This window comes from Bos taurus, chromosome 11, assembly GCF_002263795.3.
Source record: "Bos taurus isolate L1 Dominette 01449 registration number 42190680 breed Hereford chromosome 11, ARS-UCD2.0, whole genome shotgun sequence".
Classification (NCBI taxonomy): Eukaryota; Metazoa; Chordata; class Mammalia; order Artiodactyla; family Bovidae; genus Bos; species Bos taurus.
The window spans coordinates 92,313,375-92,331,070 of NC_037338.1; the positions used below are offsets into that span (position 1 = coordinate 92,313,375).

At 45.7% G+C, this 17,696-nt stretch overlaps 1 protein-coding gene across 11 annotated transcripts in view; it reads right to left on the reverse strand.

Annotated features, from left to right (window-relative positions):
- Nucleotides 1–2,818: 2,818 nt before the first annotated feature.
- The window catches only part of GGTA1 (glycoprotein alpha-galactosyltransferase 1 (inactive)), a 78,762-nt gene continuing 63,884 nt past the window's right edge, over nucleotides 2,819–17,696 (reverse strand). For 8 of the 11 annotated variants that reach the window (XM_005212923.5, XM_010810170.4, XM_005212922.5 and 5 more), the window contains 3 exons: nucleotides 17,590–17,682; nucleotides 9,679–9,816; nucleotides 2,819–5,349 (listed from right to left, as the gene is read on the reverse strand). In XM_005212923.5, the coding sequence (XP_005212980.1) occupies nucleotides 4,656–5,349; nucleotides 9,679–9,816; nucleotides 17,590–17,682 (925 nt within the window). In that variant the 3' untranslated portion in view covers nucleotides 2,819–4,655. 11 annotated transcript variants of the gene reach the window in all.

A 17,696-nucleotide genomic window follows, 5' to 3' on the forward strand; every position in this document is an offset into this window, starting at 1 on the left:
TAGGTCAGTGATCACACCATCGTGATTATCTGGGTCGTGAAGATCTTTTTTGTACAGTTCTTCTGTGTATTCTTGCCATCTCTTCTTAATATCTTCTGCTTCTGTTAGGTCCATACCATTTCTGTCCTTTATCGAGCCCATCTTTGCATGAAATGTTCCTTTGGTATCTCTGATTTTCTTGAAGAGATCTCTAGTCTTTCCCTAATGCATCCACATTTCCAGTAAAAGGCCTGAGATTCAACTTGATTGGATTAGTTTAGATCATCTGCTCACCAGGGGTAGGGTGGGAAGTGGGGAGGGAAAATGTTGATTAGCTTAGTCTGGGTCACTAGGTCCAACCATGGCATTAGTTGCCATAGAAACCACATAGACTCTATGAAGGAGATAAAGCGAGAAATAAAGGCATAGATGCTGGGCAAATGTGCAGCTCGCCACCAGCCAAAGCCCTTTCAAGCTCTTTGCTGCTTTTTACACAGGCTCTCCTATGAGATTTCATCCAAGGTCTCCCTAAAAGCCTCAGAACAGTCCTCCGTGCTTCGTACCTGCTGTTCCTCCCTCTGAAACCTCATTCCATTTCCACTTCTCAGTGATCCCTTTCTCTTCTCTCAATGCTCAATTCAGAAGCAGCCCCTCTGAGACTGTTTCCACCTCTCAGACCTTCCCTCCTCTGTACCTCCTCAGCTCTTGAACTTCCCTGAGCCTTGTATCACTCAGGTTCTGTTTGACTGCTTTCCAGCCAGGCTCCAGGGTGAGTTTAGACCTACCTTCCATCTCTGAAGAGTTTGAGTCCACTAAGTTCTCTTTCTTTAATGCTAATACAAGAATTGAGAGTTCTTGGTGGTGATTCCTTGCTGTCCTCAGTTTCAAAAACAAAATGGTTAAAGTGTGTGTGTGTGTGTGTGTGTGTGTTTGAAAGAGAAAGACTTGAGCTGTGGAAAGAACAAAGGATTTAGAGTCAGACAGTCCTGGGTTTGAATCCCTGAGACTTGACCAGTAGATCCCCACTTAACCTAGCTTTCTCTCTTTAAAAGGTATGCATCATATATTATGTACTCAGGCTTTCTATGGGGTTTCACACTTGTGAGTATGCTACATGCCTGTGTTATTCATGTACATAAGGTACATTTAATAAATGGTGATTTAATAAATTCTTAGAACTGTAAATATTGCCATAGCTATCAGTAAATTACATGGTGACTTTGGCTGAGAGGAAAAAAATGAGTCATTACGAGACAGACAAGCGATGACAGCCCCTTCCAGCTTTACAGAAATTTCTTTCTCTCCAGCTTCATGGGACCCCCAGAGTGGAAAAAGGAGGCATGGCTGTCCCTTTCACCTGCCCCTTCACCCAGCTTTGCCCTCCAAGGCAAAATGCCTTGGCATAACAGCTTCTGTGTGCCCATGGGGCTTCTAGGGGCCCTGCAGGCACAACCTAAAGTTAAGAATGATCACAGAGTCTTTTATTCATTTTTACATCATACATTGAAACTAATTTCATGCCCTTGGGGCAGTTTTTGGTGTCCCGGGCGGCACTAGTGGTAAAGAACCTGCTTGTCAATGAAGGAGATGTAAGAGACGTGGGTTCATTCTCTGGGTTGGGAAAATCCTCTGGAGGAGGGCATGGCAACTCACTCCAGTATTCTTTGTCCGGAGAATCTCACGGACAGAGGAGTCTGGCAGGCTACAGTCCACAGGGTCACAAAAAGCTGGACACAACTGAAGCAACTTAACACGCATGCATGCATGGGGCAGCTTTAGTGCAGAAAAAGTGGGAAGCGGTACGAGCCTAGGCGCATACCTAGTTTTTAAAATATTAATTTTTATGGCAAAAATTCCCCTTTATTAGATTCTTCCATAAAGCATTTTCCCTGATAGGAAACATGGCCCTGTGTGTGGGGTGGGCCACTTGAGGAGCCTGAAGTGGCTCAACACATTTATCCTTGTCAGCTTCTCTGGTGTGAGCTACAGCTCAGATGTTTTCTGTGTGGTTTAACCTTTCTGAACCTCATTTTGCTCGTCTGCAAAATGGCAATAAGTCTCTACTATGAGGGAATCATGCCCTCTTGTATATCCCATGCACCACACTACATCAGCCTGCTCCACTTTGACTTTGTATTCATAACAAATACACCCACCCAGTCGTGCTAGAAATTCAGCAAGTCTCTCTTGGGGCTCCCTTGGCCAGATATATTTCCCAGAGGTCAGGACTAGTAACCACCAGAAATGGTTATGGCATGGTTTTCTCCCTTTGCCCTCTTGCCCGCCCTGACCTTCATGGCAAGCCTAATCCTGCTGGTGCTGCTGCTGCTGCTGCTAAGTCACTTCAGTGTGTCCAACTCTGTGCGACCCCATAAACGGCAGCCCACCAGGCTCCCCCGTCCCTGGGATTCTCCAGGCAAGAACACTGGAGTGGGTTGCCATTTCCTTCTCCAATGCATGAAAGTGGAAAGTGAAAAGTGACAGTGAAGTCGCTCAGTCGTGTCTGACTCTTAGCGACCCCATGGACTGCAACCCACCAGGCTCCTCCATCCATGGGATTTTCCAGGCAAGAGTACTGGACTGGAGTACCATTGCCTTCTCCGAAGCCTAATCCTACTGGCACTTAATTACTTCAGTGCATCACTTTGGAAAGTTCTATATGAGCATTTGTTGTTATAAAAGTTAGCAAATCTCAACCATGTTCTTTCTATCTTTGTGACAGTGCACACATTTTTTAGGACCCAATGACTTTTTAAAGTCTAAGTATTTAAAATTCTGTTACTGACAGTCCTGAACATCTTTGAGAGAAAATGTACAATCCATGACAAAGACCAGAATATATTGAGAAAATAATTTATTTAATTGTAAATCAGGAATTTTATTTTAGTTTTTTAACATTGAACTATTGATTTTTGAGTTTGTCCATTTGGATTTTAAATTTAAGTGAATTAAAAAAAAATCAAGATCCCTTCAAAAGGAAACTTCATTCCTTTTCTCTGATCTTTGAAGAAACGTCATTTCTTTGCTTTCAGACTTAAACCATGAACTCTCCCTAGTCCAGAATGGATCCCCAAAAACTTGAATTATACAGAAGCAAGAGTCCTAACTGACCTTTGATCTCCCTTTTCTTTTACAAGCCCACTTCTTCAGAATTTTTGTTGGTTTTCTTTTGTTTTACTGGGTTGTAAAAAAATTTGGCAAGAACGGAAGAGTAGGAGGCACAGTAAAACAGTAGAGAAAACAGAGGTTTCATTTTATCAAAGAAGCCCACACTGCTGAGCATCAAGCCAGTGAGGTGGCTCTTTAAGCCAATTGCTTGAAAATGAAAAGCAATGACATAAACTGGAACACGAGCAAAATATAAACATGCCTGCATATGTAAATGTTGCCTCCTTTACACTGACTTGCTTAACTTTAAATAATATATACAATTTCATAGCTTCTCTTAGAGAAAGGAATTGAATGGTAAGGTGTTCAGTCACAAGGACTGGATCTCCCATCGCCATCCCCTCTACTTTTGACATAAAATCAACTAACCATTTTATTAAACACATCTGGTTGTTATACTTCAGTAGTGCAGATGGGGCAAGGGGAAATGAGAGGTTCCTTGATGTCAGCCCTGCAACGTGGGGCTTGATGGGCTGAGGGTTAGGGCAGATGGTGGCAGGACTTGCTGACAACTGACTGTCATGAAGCCCAGGTCTGGGAAATGTAACCCCTGGCAATTCTCTTCAGTCCCCTGCAGGTTTTGGTTTCCTCGGACACCATCCACTTTGTCTGGCCAAGGATCTGAAGACTCAAGTTCCAGAGTCCGGCATACTGAATATGACTCGGCCAAAACAAGAAGCATCTCATAAGACAACACTGCTCTGGCTGTCATAATGGCTGAGGAAACTGGAGACCACCCACACTGCCTGGATCCGTGTTGCATTTATGTGCCAGCCACATGCCCTGTGCCCCTCAGAGAAGGCAATGCCCCATAGGGATCAGCTCCCTGTCTTTCAACTCTCTCTTTGCTTATTTCATGGCCAACTTACTTGGAGGCTTTGTTTTCATTATGTGCTGAGCACCCACTGACTCACTCAGATTGCCTGTGACTTCCAACATCTTCACCATATGCATTGGGAATTTTGACTGGTCTTGGCACAGAAGCCAATATCCTGATAAGGAAAGGAAATTGATCCATTTGAGGATCGCCAAGGTAGACTGTGTCCTACTAAGAGTTCTCCTGCTGCAAAAGCAACTCTGTGTTGCTTCAGACCCAGCAGAGATAGGAAGACACAGAAATCAAGAGGACAGCCCCTCACAATCATTATCTTGTTGCCAAACACTTCCCTTTGCGTACTTCTCTCCAGTAAGTCAATTGGCACATATAGAATGTTTCTGGCTTTTTCTTTGTCTGTGACAATTTTTTTTTTTTTTTGGTTCAACTGATGGTGTATCCATTCCCCGCCCCCACAACCAAAAATAGGTAAGAAATCACTGGGAATTTACATCTGATTACCACAGGTTCATTCTCCCGTATTACAAGGCTCAAAGTTACAAGGAGAAATAATATGTATTTGCTGTGTTGGTCTTTTGTTAGTATTTTTTTTTAAGTTAAAATTAAGTGTTACTTTTCTGAGGAAGTAGCCAGAATAATACTCTCTCAAATTCAGAAATGTACTGGCACAAAGTCAGACATTATTTCTAACCACATTATACTCTTTTGTCTGCCAAGACATCTTGACAAGCTTAATATCCGCAGGTAGGCCTATGTGATAATCCCAGCAGTATTCCGGGGATAAGATTTTAGTAGGTTTGTTGAGAAGGAAATACTTGTTTAGATGGCTTTCATCATGCCATTGGGCTTCTATGTCATTTTTCTTGTCCTTGAGGATTCCTTTGAAGCATTCCTGGGTGATGTTAAGGACCTGAGTGGGTGTTCCCCCAAAAATGGCTGCATGGTAATAAAAATCCCCTTCGCCGAAGGGAATGTATGCTGCAGACTCCTTCCGCCTCTCGTAGGTGAAGTCATTGGGATCTGCCTTGTACCACCAGGCTTGTAGCTGGGCCACCGACTCGCCCAGGGTCTCCACCCCAAACTTGTCTTGGAAGACCTGGTCCACATCCATGCAGAAAAGGAAGTCAACCTCATGCTGGATGTGGGCCACAATGTGCTCCCCGATAGTCTTCATGCGCATCATGCTGATGTCCTGCCACCTCTTCTCAGGCTTGATCTTAAACACTTTGAAGGAGCGCAGAGGACCCAACTCTATCAAAGGCATCCTGGAGACATCATCTACCATGATATAAAAGATGACTGGGTGGCCAACCATGAAGTGCTTATTAGCAGACGTTAAGAACTCCTCCAAGTAATGCTCAATGTATCTGAAACAAAGAAGAATGGGATAAATGTAACCTCTGGGATTTCTGCAGGCTTCTCCAGTGGGTAAAGACTTGGCCTGCAATGCAGAAGATGAGGGAGACAAGGGAGATGCAGGTTCGATCCCCGGGAAGATCCCCTGGAGGAGGAAATGGCAACCTACTCCAATATTCTTGCCTGGAAAATTCCATGGACGGAGGAGCCTGGCAGGCTACAGTCCATAGGGGTCTCAAAGAGTCGGACATGACTGAGCAACTGAACACACACCCTGGGATTTCTGCAGGAGACGACATGCTGTTCTCATCAAGGCAAGTCCATTGCTGTACTATTATTTCTGGCCACTCTCCACCGTACAGTCACTCAACTTTGAGGAGGTAAAGTGACTTACCTGATGATTCTGGAAGGTGACTGGGCAGGCCAGCCTCTCCTCTCTCACTCTTGGAAGCCAGTCAGGTGGAGAGGACATGTATTCTCAACTGCTCTGGGCCCTGCAGTGTAGCTAAATGATACAGGCCCTTCTCCAACATCCAGACACCTGCAGTTTCTCGTGCTATGGATGAGGGATGCCTAAGTCTTTCTAATTCTGTGGTTCAACATCAGGAGGCTCAGGGCCTTCAGTTTTATAACCCATATTCTTCAATATCAGCTTTAACTGTACTGAAGATGATCATCACTACCATCTACCTTACTTATCCTTTTGTCTTATTTATCAGTTGGTTCCAGACTTTGGGTAGGCGGAAGTGTGTTAGTCCTTTTTTCATACTGTTTTATTGAGATATAATTGACATATAGCACAGTTTAAGCTTAAGGTGTGCCAAGTGTTGATTTGGTATATTCATATATTACAAAAGCGCTTCCCAGATGGCTCAGTGGGTACAGAATCTGCCTGCGATGCAAGAGACACAGGAGATGTGGGTTCAATGCCTGGGTCAGGAAGATCCCCTGGAGGAGGGCATGGCAATCCACCCCAGTATTCCTGCCTGGAGAATACCATGGACAGAGGAGCCTGGTGGGCTACAGTCCATAGAATCACAAAGAGTCAGACATGACTGAAGTGGCTGAGCACACAGCACACATATATCACAAAATTACCACCACTGTAGCATTGGTTAACACCTTCATCTCATCACATAATCATCATTTCTTTTTGGGGGAGAAGATTTGAGATTTATTATCTGAATAACTTTATAAGTATATAAAACAATATTATTAACAATAATCACAATGTTTTACGTCAGATCCTCAGAACTTGCTCATTTTATAACTGGAAGGTCGTACCCTTCGATCAACATCAGGGGGCGCTAGTTCTCAGGCATCTCTCAGAAACCCCAACATCCACTCCAACAGTATCCTGCCCTACCAGATGAAAGGGTGACATGCCCCTTAGGTCCACTGGGGATGCCCTAAGACTAACCATCGCCATTCTCTTCTCCTTCTCTGGGACCCAGAAAATGGGTTATGGGACATGGATATCCTTCCACATTACACATTCACTTTAAGAGTTTTCCAGTGGTTACCCCAAACACCAATACATTATCCAGCTACAACCATTGTCAGACCCATCCAAATACCAGAGCAAATAACCTCTGATTTAAACTTATTTTAACTATCTCATTTCCTTTTCTAATAGGTTTTAATTATTAGAACATTTTTAGGCTTACAGCAATATGGAGCTGAAACTGCAGAGTTCTCATATACCCGCATGCTTCCTACTCCTTCCCACAGCTTCCCCCTCTATCAGTGTCCAGCACCCACTGCAGTTTATGAACCCAGACCATCATTATCACACCAAACCCACCATTTACATTAAAGTTCACTCCTGGTTGCGTATATTCTATGGGTTTCAACAAATATATAATGACAAGTATTTTTCACTGTATATGATATCATACCGAGTATTTTCACTACCCTGAAAATTCCGTGTTCTGACTATTCATCCACTCCCCTTTGCCGACCCTTGGCAACTACTGATCTTTTTACTGTCTCCATAGTTTTGCCTTTTCCAGAATGTTACAAGGTTGGAATCTGACAGCAGGTAGTCTTTTCAGATGGGTTTCTTTTACTTAGTAATATGCATTTAAGTTTCCTCTATGTCTTCCATGGCTTGATAGATTTTGTGTTTTTTGCACTGGTAATATATTCTACCACCTAGATGTGCCACAGTTTATTAATCCATTCACCTACTAAAGGACATCTTAGTTATTTCTAAGTTTTAGAAACTATGAATAAAGCTGCTATAAACATCTGTATGCAAGTTTTGTGTGGATCTGGAGTTTCACCTTTTTTTGGTGAACACCAAGGATGCAATTGCTAGACTGTATGATAAGAATATGTTTAGCTTTATAAGAACCCGCTGAACTGTCTCCCAAAGCAGCGGAACCATCTTGCCTTCTCGCCAGCAGTGAATCAGAGCTCTTCTTGCTCAATATTTTTGCCAGCAGTTTGTGTGGTCAGTGTTTTGGACTTGGGGCCTTCTAATAGATGTGGTATTTTAGCTATTTACTTATTCATTCAAAAAACACGTTCATGTCTTTTGCGAGCCAAGCTACACACTATCACGTGACAACGTGGGGATGATAGAGAAGGAGAGGAGTTGGCTTAACACAACTGCATCACCCCCAGACTCACGCTCAGCGAATGTGGACTAAGTTTAATTTGCTGATCATACTCACGGCCAGTTATGACATTTTGTGAGTAATAATAACTGGCATTTGTTTTTGCTCCTTAGTCGTAGTTTGGATTCCTATTCATTTCTACAAAAATAAACTGTGGTTTTAATACTGGTCTCTGGAAAAACCCCGGGGTTTACAGTATTGATTCTTTAAACGGAGAGAATATATCTGAGCAATAGAAAGAGGGACTTTGCCATGGCTCTGAAAAAAGTCTATTGTGCCCTGAAGCTTGGGAGACAATCCTAGGGGGAGGGGAGGGGGCCCTTGTGAGGTTTAACATTATTTAGAGATGAAAGCATTGCAATTGGCTCCAGGCATTGTTATTTGAAAACAAACCAAACATCACACCTCCTTAAAGTCCAAATCCACTCTTGGGAGGATTTACTGCTGCAGAGTACAAGCAATCCCCTCCTGCCTCCAAGAGGAGAGCTCAGGGTTTTCACCTCGGTGTACAATTTACTGCTTAGTTCTGTGAAGCTGCGGATACAAGGCTGAAGCCATTGTGGAGCCGCAGGCCACATTCTGTTCTTCGTGGAAACATCAGGAGTAAATCAGTCTACAGGGTAGTTGGCTTGTAGCCTCTCATACCAAAGCATGAGGTGAGCTAAGCATCTGCTCCAGACTCATAACAGTACAGATTCTTTCAGTAAAAATGTCAAAACTCCAGAGTCTCCCTTCTCCATCAGAGATGCCCCTGGGACAGGCACAGGTGGTGACATCAGGACTTGACCAGTATCGTGAGGGCGATGGCTTCTGGGCTCTGGGCTGGGGACGATCTTGGGAGTGAAGACACGCAGATCCTCACTCAGATCAACCTGGGCCTTCGCCGCTGTCTGTACAAGCGAGCAGACAACTTCCCATGTGGCGCTCGGAAAAGATACAGATGGGAAGGCCCATGGAGGGGGGCTGCGGGGAGGAGGCTAATAGGAAAAGGGAACTTTTGCTTTCGTTTTGATAAAGAAAAAAAAAAAAAAAAATTCTCCAAAAGAACAAAATGGGTTATATTTTAAACTAATATCACAGCTCCGACTTTTAAGTAAGAATGATTGCAATTTGGGGAGAAATGTCGTTCTAAACAAGGAAATGGAAGCAGAAACAGGAACCCATCCAACCTCTGGAAGAGGAAGTTCTGGCTGGCCAGATCTCCGGGGGCCAAAGCCTCTAGGAGGAGGAGGGCAGAGGCAGCTGAGGAAGCCCGGGAGGAGCGGTCAGCCAGGCTGACGTGGGGAAGCTCCGCGCTTAGTCACTTCTGTCCTTGGTTCTCAGTCTGGGGTCTTGAGCGTGTGGGAGAAACAATGACACACGTTCGGGCTGTCCAATAGCTGGCATTTTTGGAATTCCCAGAGAGGGCCGTGGAGGTCAGGGTGGAGGCGGCTCTGGGTGTGCTGGAAACTCCAGGGCTCAGTGAGTACGGCAGACACTCTAACCTGCAACCGAGGCCTCGCTCAGGTGGGAAGCTGTCCACTCCCCATCCACTGCCTTGCTCTCAGCCTCCTGGGGCCTCAGCAAAAAGGAGCCTCAAACAGTCCTATTACTCCATTCTCCTGTCTAATGAATCAGACACGTCCATGAACAGCCTCCATGAGCCCAGGGAGCCCCTCACCAACCTTCTGACAGTGGGACAAAGGAAAAGTCAAGGTTACTTTTATTAGCAACACCTACCTTCCGACGGCGAAAACCGTCAGGCCGACGGTAATTTTCTGCTTGGCATAATAATTGTCTAAGACGGCTCTGTTGTAAGTGCCTTCCCACACCACTGGAGCCTTCCACTTCGTCATGGTCACAACCTCGGGGCGTTTACTGGTGACAAAACAGAGTCCATGAGTCAGGATGGCCTTGCTAAGGTGGGGCAGAGACATCTGATGGAAAACGGCTCAACCGTGGCTGGTGGTGACCACCCTTGAATCCTGACGGGAGTTTAACCCCGAACAGTTGGCTGGCAGTGTGACATCTGCAGCATATTCTGGGTGAGGGACAGGAGACGGTGGCCCAGGTGCCAGGGGGCTGCCTTAGCAGGGGCCCTAGGGGGGTCTTACCTGTACAGCTCATGCCCTCTGTCCCCCTTTCCTGCTTCCCCTATCCTCATCTTCCTTCAATATCCCACTCCCATCTCCCCAGCCCCTTCCTAAGCTGCCAGTGGCATCTGACGTTATTTATCCCAATGGGTGCCATCTGACCCAGAGAAAGCCCTGATGCTTGACGCAGGGGGACAAGACAGTGACATTAGAGCTGAAAGAGGAAGAAACTGTTTCAATCTGCCTTTTGCCAGAAAGGAATTTCTGGTTGTAACCTGGGTATAGGACTATGGGGCTTCTGGTTTTATCGTTTATTTGACACACGAGGAGCAGACAGTCACTAAGAAAGGATCCTGCAGGCTCACAGTAGCCAGGGATGAAACACAGGGACCCTAGCTGTCACCTCTCTCAGATCACATTTCCTCTTTACAAAGCTGGAGGTGGGGGAGGGGGGTGTTCTGTGCACTCAGCACACTTGAAAGGGACTTGGCAAAGCCAACACAAACACAGGAAGCAATGGAAGAGCGAAGACAAACCAACGAACTGTAAAGAGTAAATGCAGAAAGGCTGAGCAGCGGCTGGGGCCCAGGCTAAGGCAGGAATGGGGTGGGGACTCAGCTCCAACCCCATTTGGGTTTACAAGTGACTGCCCTTCCCTGGCGGGAAGTGGAGACTGAACAGTCATTTAGATTAGCCCGTATCACACAGGGGCCCCGCCGTGTGCTTGCACTTCAGCCACTGCAGGGGGAGGGCCAGTGACTGGGGCAGAGTCCTGGTGGCCCCATCGGGCCCCTGCTGACTGTGCACAGATGGCCTTGGTGAGGCTATCGAGGAGACGTTGGCAAATAGATTGGCCCACTGAGAACTTCCTCTCTCCCTCACACATGGGTGAAGAGTGGGTTTTCACAACACTGCCCCTCCGCCATGGGTGAAGATAGCTTTTTCCAGGGAGGCTGGGCCAGGCCAGGTCACCCCCTCCTCACCCCAGCCCCCAATAGACACTCGTCCACACCTCCTGTCCTTCCGTCACCAAGCTCTGCAGTCCTCCTGTTCTAGAACCAACCAGGCCCTCCCACCCCGTCCCGGTGCCCTGTGGCAGGCCTGCTTCCCTCCTCCACACACAAGGAGTCTCCTCCAGAGATGGGGAGGGACACTGCCGGGCCGGCCCTCCCCACCAGGCCTCGTCTCAAACCCCACAGCCCAGCTCTACCTGCACGCCCGGGTATGTCAGCGGCGTGGCTGCCCTGGACAGCTGCTCTAGGTTTCCCTTCAATCGTGAAAGCAGCTATTTTGGACTCTGCACCAACCTGCACGAGACACTTTCACACACACACACACACACTTTCTCAGGCAGTCTTTGCAAAAGCCCTGTCATGTATTACGTTCTTTGTACAGATAAGAAAACCAAGGCTCAGAAAAGCCTGTTAACTTGTCCAAGGCCAAACAGCTAATGGGGGTAACTAATGTACCCTGGATACTTCCTATGGAACAACACAGTACCCAGGGCTTCACCCTTCAGAGGAAGCTGCTATTTTGATTCCCATTTTATCAAAGCAGAAACTGCAGCACAGAACAGTTAGATAACTCATTGGAGGTCACACAGCAGCTATGGAGTCAGGCTGGAATCTGAACCCAGACAGTCTGACTCAGTAAGTCCATGCTCTGAACCACTACATCTATTGCTCATTGTGTTGGATACTTACTTGCTAGGCTGACGAACTGGGGTTAAAAACCAGGTTTGTCATCATTTCCATTCAACTTAGATACTTCAGCATTTTTATCAGTACAGATGAGAAATGAGCTTTTGTATTTTGTTTGTAGAAGCTTATGGGATGCTTTTAGTCACATAAAACCCCCAGCTTTGTTAAATGACTAGGTTTCAAACCAGAAAAACCACACGCACACACACACACACACACACAGGCTTATCATCCTATAACCACTATTTCTGAATGTAAACCCTCCCATATACTGTCATCCCATCCATTGCCGTTCTTAGTGAAGCCTGTCAGGGATCTCTTAGCTGTGCTGACCCAACCCATTAGCTAAGCCATCCAGCTGCGTGTGAGCTGAACATTTGGGGAGAAGGTAATATTTTTAAGAAAGAGAAGAGAAAGGGGAGGAAGAAAAGGAGAAAAGGATGGTATTCTTATTTAACACTTCCAGGCATCGGGGCTCAATCCTTGACTTTCATTCTTTCATTGAATACTCACAGCTACCTTCTAGAGTGGGTGCTGTCATGACCCTCATTTCACAAATAAAGAAAGTAGGGGGTTGGAGAGCAGGAGAAGGGAACTACCACTTAATCAACAGGAGGGGTCAGACCAAGGCACTAAACTCCTCCAGGCACTTCTGCTAAGTCCCTACTCCCTGCCAGGCCCCTCGCTGAGCTCCGAGATCAGGGGAATGAGACCTGCCTACCCCTTGAGGGTCTCAAAGTCCTGACAGTGGCCAGCCTGCCGCCTGCCACTCTTCCACTGCATGACCACTCAGTTCCACACCTTCTAGAAAGGACTGAGTCAGGACACCAATGTCCAGTTTGGTTACTTGATGGGGAAGATTGCTCTGAGCAAGGGAAAAAAAAATGTAGTAATATTAAAAATTAATGTTTCATTAAAAATTAAAATTTTCTATTTCCCAGCTGTTAATTATTAAATTCCACTGGCCATTCCCACACATCAGCGACCCTGACTAGGAAGCCAGATGACAGGCTGAAAAGGCAGGCCAAGGGGAGGACGAGGGGGTGGGAGGATGCTTGAGATCAGCTTCCTGGATGAACCTCTCCCACCCCACCCCAGAAAAAAAAAAAAAAAAAGAAGTGACAGCAGGCAAGCGACACGTGTGTAAGACCACAAGATGTCCAAGGTCACCAAGATGGGGCTCTAGAAGGAGGGAAAAGTACCAGGGAAGACGGAAAACTGCCCAGATGCCTTCTTTCCAAGCAGCACAGCTGCTGCGTTAGCTCCGCTTGTCGCGTTCCCCAAGTACAGGCCAAAGGTTCCCCACAACACAGACGGGCCTCCATAATCCAAACATACACCTACCTAGGTATCTGGTAGCATTTACATCTTACGTTTCTTTCATATATAGTACTATGTAGTTGTTAATAATTCAAACAAAAACTGGTACACAAATATTCATAGGGACCTTATTCACCATAGCCCAAAGGTAGAACCCATTCAAGTGTCCATCGGTGGGTGAATGAATATGCAACACAGGGTATATTCTAAAGCTTGAACAGTATTCTACCATACAAAAAGATAAACTGAAATGGTTCTGACACTGCACAAGACATTACAGAAATTACTCCAAAACTAATACATGGAATAAACAGATATTTCAATTCTAATTCATGCTGTGTACCCAAAAGGTTTGGAAAAGGGGGCTCAAAAAATGCATATTTCTGCAGTCACAGTCACAACAGCATGATTCACACTGGCCAACAAACAGAAGCAATCTAAGTGTCCATGGACAGCCAATTCCATAAACGAACTGTGGTAGACACACAATGGAATCTGATTCGGCCCTTCAAAGTCGGTAATTCTGACAATGCTACAATGTGGACGAACCTTATGGTCATTATATTAAGTGAAATAAACCAGACCAAAAAAGGAGAAACATTCTGTGATTCCACTAGTCAAATCCAAAGCCAGAAGAAGCAGAAAGCGATTCCCAGGGATCGAAGACAGTTCATGTTTCACGGAACCCGCCCAGTTTCCCTTGGGGAAACTGACTTCTCCTGACATCTCCAAAACCAATTATACAAATAATTGGAAGCCATATACAGTCAAATGAATGTAGACATAATTTTACAATGTACACCAACCTCACTCAAACTTCTCAACAGACAAAAGGCAAAATTGTATCTATGGTACCTCAGCTTTGCTTAAAACTGTATCTACAGTACCTTAGTTTTGCTTATGAAATTTAACCAAAACAAAACAAAACAAAACACCAAAGTCTATCCAATGCGAAGAGTTGACTCACTGGAAAAGACTCTGATGCTGGGAGGGATTGGGGGCAGGAGGAGAAGGGGACAACAGAGGATGAGATGGCTAGATGGCATCACTGACTCGATGGACATGAGTCTGAGTGAACTCTGGGAGTTGGTGATGGACAGGGAGGCCTGGCGTGCTGCGATTCATGGGGTCGCAAAGAGTCAGACACAACTGAGCGACTGAACTGAACTGAACTGAACATCATACGTACTTATTTATGGGCTTCCCAGGTGCCTTCCTTGGTAAAGAATCTGCCTGCCATGCAGGAAATGCAGATTAGATCCCTGGGATGGGAAGACCCCCTAGAGTAGAAAATGGCAACCCATTCCAGTATTCTAACCTGGAAAACTCCATGGACAGAAGAGCCTGGCAGGCTATAGTCCATGGGGTCACAGAGTCAGACTTGACTAAGCATGTGCATATACTTAATGGGAACACTGTGGTCCCCAGGGGCTGGGCAGAGGAAGTATTAAAATTCTATGAATCAGGCAGCAGTTCACGAAAGATGTAGCATGCGTACAGCATGTTCTTTACTGGACTCCTTCCAGGCAGCAGGACAAAGACAAGAGCTGTGGGGTGGCAAGAAAGAGATGATGTAGGAAGAATTTTGGAGGAAGAATTAACAGAACGTGCTAATGGATTAGACTGTAGGATGGATGAAGGAAAGAGTGAAGGATGAATTGGAGAGGTCTCCTGGATTCTGACTTAAATAGGAATGAGAAGAACGGGGGTGGGGTGAATCAAAAACTCTGTGAGACACACAGACAGTTAGACATAAGCGGGGGCTCAGAGAAAACCTTTGGACTTAAGATGTAAATGTGGGAGTCATTCTCCCATGGATGGTGTCTAATGCCATGGAAATGGATGAGAGCACATTGGAAGATAGTATAAAGAAAAGAGATGAGGATACTGGACTCAACCTCCAGAAGCTAATATTTGAGGCTTGGGAAGAGGCCCCATTAAAGAGACTGAGAAAGTAGGAGGAAAATTAAGAGAATGTGATGATATGAGGCTAAGAGATATTGATATTGATATATATATATATATATATTGAAGAGATATTGATATAAAAAATATATCTACAATATACTTACCATGCTTCTGGTAGTTTATAGAAAAGGATACATTTCTATAAATATGTCATCTGTGAATCCAGTTGTTCATTTTTCATTCATTTATGCAAGAAATACACTTGAGTGCCCTTAGAAGGCTTAGATTTGGTGTCACTACAAATCAATATTCTTTAAATATCTGCTCGTCATTCATTTGGAGGGCGGTGGAGAGAGTGACCACTGCTGGTTGTAATCTGCTTCTCTTCTCTGACCAGAGTAACCCAGCCCCAGCCCCCGCCTCCAGGTCCCACTCAGCAAAGCAGAAGTACCACAGTGAAAGTGTACCACCCTCCTTTGAAGTAAGCATGGCGACTATATTGCTAGCTCATCCAACTGGCCACTGGGGGGCTCTCACCCACCTCACACACACACACACACACACACACACACATATACCTAAGGGGCTTATCAAACCACAGTGCTTCCATATTCTTCCATTTCCAGGAATGGTTTAGCATCCCATAGAGGGCTACCCTGTTGTCCAGCTCCTTAAATGATACCTTGGGGGGAGGGAGCAAAATTCCCATCCTTTGACACTGGCATGGATCCTTCGTCCCAAAATAAAAGAACTTGCCAGAACACATTCAGTCTTTGCAGAACCAAGATCCCTCATGCTGTGATAGCTGCTGTTCTCCCCTGATCCTCCTCCTACCTCTATGGCCACCCCTGCTGCTTTTCAGACTTCTCTCCCCGCACTGGCCCTTTCAATGCTGATGTCAGACATCGGCCTGGTGCCTCATCCAGGCCTGCAGATCCCATTGCCACCTGTACGCTGAAGGCTCCTCTTCCCACATCTCCACCACCTATCTTCTGCCACACTTAGGGGCACTGCTACAGACTGACTGTTGTGTCCCCCAAAATTCATGTGTTGAAACCTAAGGGGTGGAGCCTTAGGGAGAGGATTAGGACATGAGGGTGGAGCCCTCATGAATGGGATTAGTGCCCTTAGAAAAGAGACCCCTGAGAGCTCCCTCTCCCCTTCTAGCACGTGAGAGCAAGGTGAGAACACCGTCATGAATATACTAGGAAGTGGGTCCTCATCAGACACCACCCCGTCTGGGGCCTTGATCTTGGACTCCCCAGCCTCCAGAACTGTAGGAAATACATATTTGTTGTTTATAAGCCATCCAGTCTATGGTATTTTGTTATAGCAGCCTGAACGACTGAGATAGGCACCCTATGAATCTCTGTCCAGTTGCCCCACAAGTTGCTGAATCCATACGCATCCCTAGTTGAGCTCATCACCCCTCCTAGACACTTTCCTGGTCAGTGGCACCACCACCCACTGGTCTCTCAGGACTCATGGTCATCCTGGACAGCTCCCACCTCCCTGCTCCCCAAACCACAGCCTTCTAAGTCAGGTTGCTCACAGCTCCTTAATCAATCTTGGCAAACACTACTTACACATCTAGAGCCCCTACAGGACCATGAACTTCTTGATGAACCATGCTGATTGATTTTTCCTGTCTCCTATACCTAACACAACGCCTAGTACAGAATTTTTTACCATGATTCACAGTAAGAAATACATCTCATGTCAAAAACACATGGACATACACATATATACATAGAGGCAAAAATCCACTTAACAATACCTATCCTTCCTCAGGTGATGCCCTGATTTTCTATTGATTTCAATTTTTAAAAGGCTGCTTTAAACCCATTCAGCTAGTTTCTGAACACATTAATGGATAGTGGCCAGTAGTTTGTAAAACACCAGCTAGCATATCATGGGTGTTTGACAAACATTTGTTGTACGCTTGTTTAAAGGATGTACGCATGGCCCTATGAGCTTCTGTAACATCACTGCCATTTTACAGACGAGTTAACTGAATCTCAGAATTTTCTTGCTCTGACTCTAGCTTTGTAGCTTTCCATAATACCCCGTGGCCTATGAGACCCCCTTCCAGCCCCAGTATATTGTGATTCTTCCACTGCCATTGGCTGACTGCTGTCAGAATCATTGTAGTTATTGCTCAAACAAATAAGACAACCAGCCTCTCAAGTTTCTCATCTAATCTGGTGTAAAGGTCTGCTGCTGCTGCTGCAAAGTTGCTTCAGTCGTGTCCGACTCTGTGCGACCCCATAGACAGCAGCCCATCAGGCTCCACCATCCCTGGGATTCTCCAGGCAAGAACACTGGAGTGGGTTGCCATTTCCTTCTCCAATGCATGAAAGTGAAAAGTGAAAATGAAGTCGCTCAGTCGTGTCCGACTCTTAGCGACCCCATGGACTGCAGCCTACCAGGCTCCTCCGTCCATGGGATTTTCCAGGCAAGAGTACTGGAGTGGGGTGCCATTGCCTTCTCTGGTGTAAAGGTCTAATAGATGCTAAGTCTCTGTCCCCCTAGTCAGGGCTGTTCTCCATGGCACTGTTGCCTCCATAGCCCCCGCCCCTTTATGCTGAGCTATGGATTTACTGGAAACAGGGCGACACTTCTTTTCTTACAATGGGTTGAACCAGTCCGATAGCTTAAGCTTGCTTTCGTCTTCGTTTCTTTGTTCCTTTTCTTCGTTTATGTCTCCATCTTCTTCATGGTAACTGCGGGTCACACA